This window comes from Lactuca saligna, chromosome 8, assembly GCF_052625555.1.
Source record: "Lactuca saligna cultivar CGN05327 chromosome 8, ASM5262555v1, whole genome shotgun sequence".
In the NCBI taxonomy this organism is placed as follows: domain Eukaryota; kingdom Viridiplantae; phylum Streptophyta; class Magnoliopsida; order Asterales; family Asteraceae; genus Lactuca; species Lactuca saligna.
This window is the reverse complement of record NC_136424.1, coordinates 74,830,270-74,836,171: the sequence shown is the minus strand read 5'-3', so window position 1 is coordinate 74,836,171 and position 5,902 is coordinate 74,830,270. Positions and strand designations below refer to the sequence as shown.

Sequence of the window (5,902 nt, the reverse complement as noted above, 5' to 3'; positions counted from 1 at the left end):
ACTAAACCCTAAATCCTAAACCCTAACCCTAAACCTTAACCTTAAACCCTAAACTCTAAACCCTAAACCCTATTGTGTCGATCTTGAATTTACATCTTGAAGTATTAATCGTGAATCCATCAACCGTAATCTTTATATAGTAAAACAATGTATTTTCAAGAGGTTTAGTACCTACGCTTAGGTGGGGCTGTAATGTATATTCCGTTTTCCCTATATATATATATATATATATATATATATATATATATATATATATATATATAGGTTCAGGTTCATTTGAGACTATTCTAATTTTGTGAGACCGTGAGACCAAATCTAAAAATAATTTTAAAATGCAAAATAAGTGGAAAAATCCAAAAATTCTTTTTTTAAATATTATTTTCAGAACTTGAATTAACTAAAAAAAATATAAAAAAAAAAATAAAAAAAAAATTCCGTTTTTTTTTTGAAAAATACGTGAAATATTCTAAATAGAATATTAGACTGACATATTCTAAAAAATAATTTTAAAATGCAAAATAAATGGAAAAATCTAAATTTTTTTTAAAATATTATTTTTGGAACTTGAATTAACTAAAAAAAATTAAAAAAAAATAAAAAAAAATTCTATTTTTTTTGAAAAATACGTGAAATATTCTAAATAGAATATTACACTATACATATTCTAAAAATAATTTTAAAATGCAAAATAAATGGAAAAATCAAAAAATTCTTTTTTTAAATATTATTTTCGGAACATGAATTTAATAAAAAAAAATAAAAAAAATAAAAAAAAATAAAAAAATACGTCTCACGGTCTCACAAAATATAGGTGGTTTCAAATGAACCTAACCCTATATATATATATATATAAAAGTCCTTCGTACACTATTAATTTGACCTCCCGTTCAAATTGCATAAATACAATTACTTCTTTATTCACAAACTTCAAATCCACTTTGAGTGTGCGTTTGACCTCCGGTTCAAATTGCATAAATATAATTACTGTATATTAATTTGTACATTTTTTCTAGAGTTTATTTTGGTATAACTATTTAGGCCATTGTATAAATTGTAGCCCATCTTATATTGTATTTATTTTTGGAATACAATTATGGGAAAATATCTCTCTTTCATATATTTTTTTAATAACCGGATAAAATAACGTTTCCTTACTTCTCTTTCATTCTTCCAACTCCTAAATAGTATTTATTTCCTCCCTTCCATTCCACTTTCTTACTTTCTTAATTTTAAAGCACGAGAATATGAGGTTAAAAAACCAAAAATATTACACATTTATTTGCCCATGAACAAATGACTATGAGCTAATACTATACTTGAAAGAGACACACAATTCTCAAATATTGTATTATTAATGTTTTGATTATCCATCGTTCATAAATAAATTAAGATTTTTTTGGATCATTCCAACATCCAGATTTGAAAAATAAATCACATATTTAAATTTGAATCTTAGATATATTTAAAATAAGGATTGCCTCATATTTTCAAGCGATTCCACTAATAAAATAACGAAATCATGTTATATAATTTTGGGTAAAAGAAAAAAGGCATCCTCTCGTTCCTTGCCTTCCATAGTCCTTTACTATATAAACCCTGAAACCCTTTTGACGCAAAATACTCGTTCCTCATTCCCCTGTACGCACTCTCGTTCGCGCCCCAGCGAGATCCGTAATCGCAACAACAAACCCTAACCAAGAAGTAGAGAGAGAAAGGAAGAACAGGATCACAGATTCTCTCTTTCTCTCTCACTTCAGCTTCGATCTTAACACATCTTGATCCTTGATTCTGGTACGGATTGTTTTCTACGCATCTCCATCTCTGTACATTTATATTCTCTGCAATTATCGTTAGATTTTTTTGTTTATGCTTTATGCGTGCACGTTTCCTCTGTTGTTTTGGATGTTTTGTAACGATTAGTAGTTTTTTTGGCATGTTTTCCCAGGAGTTTGGCATCGATCTATAATGGCGGCTCCGACAGAAGTAGCGGCGCCTGTATCTGCTCAAGTTGTATGTATCGAATCATTGAGCTTTCTAGATCACTTTATGCTTGTTTGAGATTTTCTTTATGGCGGCGCTTGATACAGAGCCCCCAATTTAATTCTAGCTGCACTGTTCTTGAAAGAGGATATTTTTAATTCTACAACATTGATTCTCTCCGTCTATAGTTATTTTATCTAAAACGATGAAAAGAACGCTTGATAATCCACCACTACGCCAATTTAATGAAATCCAGTGGCGTGGGGGATAATATTCCCAACAGCTTGGGAATATGTTTGCTTTTACATGATTCCGTAAATATGTAACATAATGGTTAAAAGGTCATTAAACCATCATTATGTTTTAATATTTCGTTTGCGACTCCGATATATCAATGTGTTATTATTTGATTGCATTGTTTGTAGTTAAATGATTCTCATTGATGTTTCTTTGATTGCTAACAAACAGGTTGGGAATGCTTTTGTTCAGCAGTACTATCATATACTGCATCAGTCACCTGGGCTAGTTCATAAGTTCTATCACGATAGCAGTAAAATTGGTCGCCCTGAGGAAGATGGTACTATGAGCGTAACTACTACCATGGATGTATGAGATCTTTCTCCATCTTTTTTATTCATAAATTATGTGTTTAAAGTCCTTCCTTTATTTTTTCATGTTTGTTCTTAATCCTGTTACTGATTTGCAGGAAATCAATGCTAAAATTCTGTCCCTTAACTATGAGGATTTGAGGGCTGAGATCAAATCCGTTGATGGGCAAGAATCATTAGGTGGTGGAGTCAACGTTCTGGTCACTGGACATTTGACTGGAAAAGATAACATTGTGCGTGATTTCACACAATCTTTCTTTCTCGCCCCTCAAGACAAAGGCTACTTTGTGTTGAATGACATGTTTCGTTACATGGATAAACCTAAACACACTGAAGTTTCCACTGAGGATGCTGTGGTGGTGGATCCTGTAACCCCTGAGCAAGAAACTGTTGCAATACCAGAAAATCACATCCCTGAGGAGGAAGCTGCTGATTCTGATGTGACAGAGGAACCTCAACCAGAAAAGAAGATTTCTTCTGAGGAAAATGGTGAAGTAGCCATTGTAGATGAGGAAGTTGAAGTTGAAGATCCAGTTCCTGAAGCTGTTGTTAATGAAGCGCCAGTGCCCAATTCATCATCAGTGGTGGCTGTTGAAGTTAACACCAAAACCGAGGAAGCCCCAAAGAAATCTTATGCATCTATTGTAATGGATCTGAAGAAGCAAAATGGTGTGCCCTTTTCATCTCCACCACCTGTAATGAGGAGACCTCAACCAAGAAACCAAGAACAACAAGCATTGAATAATGCTGTTGCCAATACCACCACTGTAGCACCTGAACCAGCTGCTGCTTCCAATGTGGATGCTACTGAAAACGGTGTTCATGAGGAAGAAGGTAGGGTTACATTTGTCATGGAGATCTTTCATCTTTCTGTTATGGATTCATCATAAGATTTTGTTTTTGAAAATTTTGTGTAGGTGAAGGTTACTCGGTGTATATTAAGGGTCTTCCAATGAGTGCTACACCTGCAATACTGGAGGAGGAGTTTAAGAAGTTTGGAGCAATTAAGGCGAATGGGATTCAAGTTCGAAGCAACAGGGTATGTATTGACTTCATCTTTCTGGTGTATTTCAATATGTTTTTGATTTTGACTTGCGAAAACTCATATAGCAGCAACAGGGTTTTTGTTTTGGTTTTGTTGAATTTGAGACGCCTGAGGCTGTTCAAAAGGCGATTGAGGTATGTATGTCAGTTGTTGATTTGATTTATTTATTTATTATTTTTTTGTAAATTTGACATTTTTATTTTAATATTTAGGCATCACCAGTCCCAATTGGTGGACGCAATTCTGTTGTTGAAGAGAAGCGATCCACAAACTCCCGAGGTATTTTATGTGTTTTTTTTTATTTGGTATAATGAGGGTAGTTTGGTCTTTTAATTAAATTCTTGAGTAAGTATATGACAAGGGTGTTTTTGTCTTTTAATAAAAACGAAAGAATGATTAATTTCTTATGCATGTTGCATGGATTGTGTAGGAGGAAGCCGGGGAAGATTTATGGTGGGAAGGGGAGGTGGTGGATTCAGGAACGAAGGCATGAGAGGAGGGCGTGGAAACTACGGTGGGGGTAGGGGTTACAACCGTGGCGGTGGCGGTGATTTTGGTGGCAGCCGGAATGATTATGGGTATAGAAGTGGCGGCGGCCGTGGAGGAGCAGCTTCAAACCGTGGCGGCAATGGCAATGGCAATGGTTATCAGAGAGACAACAATGGCGGAGCCGCCCGAATTATGGCACAGTGAGTTTCCGAAAAGTGGATAGTGGTTCCTGACTTTATTTTTGGCTTTGCATTGGTAAGCAAGTAAGGTGATAAGATAATAGAGACGGATAGAAAGAGGTTTGTTTTTTTTTTTTTTTTTTAAATTTTTTTTTTTTTCCAAGTTGTAGTATAGTCGTAGTCGTGATTTTTTTTTGTTTGGAGATTGGTATTATTTTGGTGACAATTGCTATTGATTTTGTTCAGGCGAAATTTGATGAGTTAGGTCCTTTTTTTTTTTTTTTTTTTTTTAAAAAAAATACCTAACTCGGATGAATCATATTCCTTTTACTTCAAACTCGACTGATTTGGTTGTATTCAATCCTAACTTTGTGTTTCTACACAATCTTAAGTTGGATAATATATTTTGAAATCGTAAATAAACATGAAGCAGAGCCAACAAGAAAAGTGCTTTTGAAAAGTATGGTTTTGTAATTATGTTCGACATATTTATCATGTATAAATCTTAAAATACGTTGATAGGTCAATTTAACCTAACTGATTGTCTTTTAATATCTATATAATGTAACATGTTATATACATTATAAGAATGGTTTGTCTATTCATGCACGTTCGTCATGTTTAAATCAAAATACAATCCTAAACTGAAGTTATTATGGCTAAATTTTGTTTAAAGTTTGGTCATTTTTTATGGGTTACTTTTTAGCTATTAGTGTTTTTTTAAACACCCAACCATAAATTAGAATGAATCACAAAATGTTTTCACGATATTGCAACCATCAAATCCATTTAATAGAGTATTTTCCATTTCTATTACTTATAACCAAAGAAAAAAAATTCAAGGTTTAGAATCGAAAATAACATCTTTTGTTTGTCACCACAGCCTTTTTTAGTGGTTCTTTTGTTTGTGTCACTACAAGTTTTAGCAAATACAGCCTTTTTTAGTGGTTCTTTTGTTTGTGTCACTACAAGTTTTAGCCAATACAGACACATAGAGTAACATTTTAGATCTTATTTTTAGTGACACTAATAACTTATTTTTAGTGGCACTATAAAAATTTATTACATATAATAACTATTACGATTTTGTAATGCTTGTTATATATATATATATATATATATATATATATATATATATATATATATATATATATATATATATATATATATGAACGAATACTTGACTGGTTAGGTGTTAATGTTAATATTTTAATTCTTGTTAGCACAAATATTTTGAACCCTCACATACACATTCTCTTAATATCATTCTTTCGTATTAAGAGGTTAATTCTTTACCAACTGGGTTATTCCTAAAAAAAAAAAAAATTACATGCCTAAAAAAATCCTATTACTTGAGAAGTAAAAACATACTATTTTCCTTGTAGTTATCATCATGAAAACGAAAATTACTCAAAAAACAAAAAAACCATGCTTCCCAAAATCCATCCATATGGAAAGAATGAACGATCAAGAGATGACAAAACAAAGAGAAACAAAAAATATTTGTTTGTGTGTTTTGTATGCGATAGGAAGAAAGGATTCACATTCCGCACACACAATATGTGTGTGCATTCCATGATTTCCATCGACTGAATCAGAGA

At 32.3% G+C, this 5,902-nt stretch overlaps 1 protein-coding gene across 3 annotated transcripts; it reads left to right on the top strand.

The window, feature by feature from the left end:
• Positions 1-1,563: 1,563 nt before the first annotated feature.
• Positions 1,564-4,553, top strand: LOC145010781 (Nuclear transport factor 2 (NTF2) family protein with RNA binding (RRM-RBD-RNP motifs) domain-containing protein). 3 transcript variants are annotated; one of them, XM_078969315.1, is made up of 8 exons: positions 1,564-1,791; positions 1,946-2,010; positions 2,449-2,586; positions 2,687-3,422; positions 3,506-3,627; positions 3,708-3,767; positions 3,846-3,912; positions 4,064-4,553. In XM_078969315.1, exons 2-8 carry the CDS (start codon positions 1,966-1,968, stop codon positions 4,324-4,326), a joined length of 1,431 nt encoding a protein of 476 aa, XP_078825441.1. In that variant the 5' UTR covers positions 1,564-1,791; positions 1,946-1,965; the 3' UTR covers positions 4,327-4,553. The 3 variants fall into 3 exon arrangements, with proteins under 3 accessions (XP_078825441.1, XP_078825440.1, XP_078825439.1); XM_078969314.1 differs by having other exon boundaries at positions 3,702-3,767; XM_078969313.1 differs by having other exon boundaries at positions 1,565-1,791; positions 3,699-3,767.
• Positions 4,554-5,902: the final 1,349 nt, after the last annotated feature.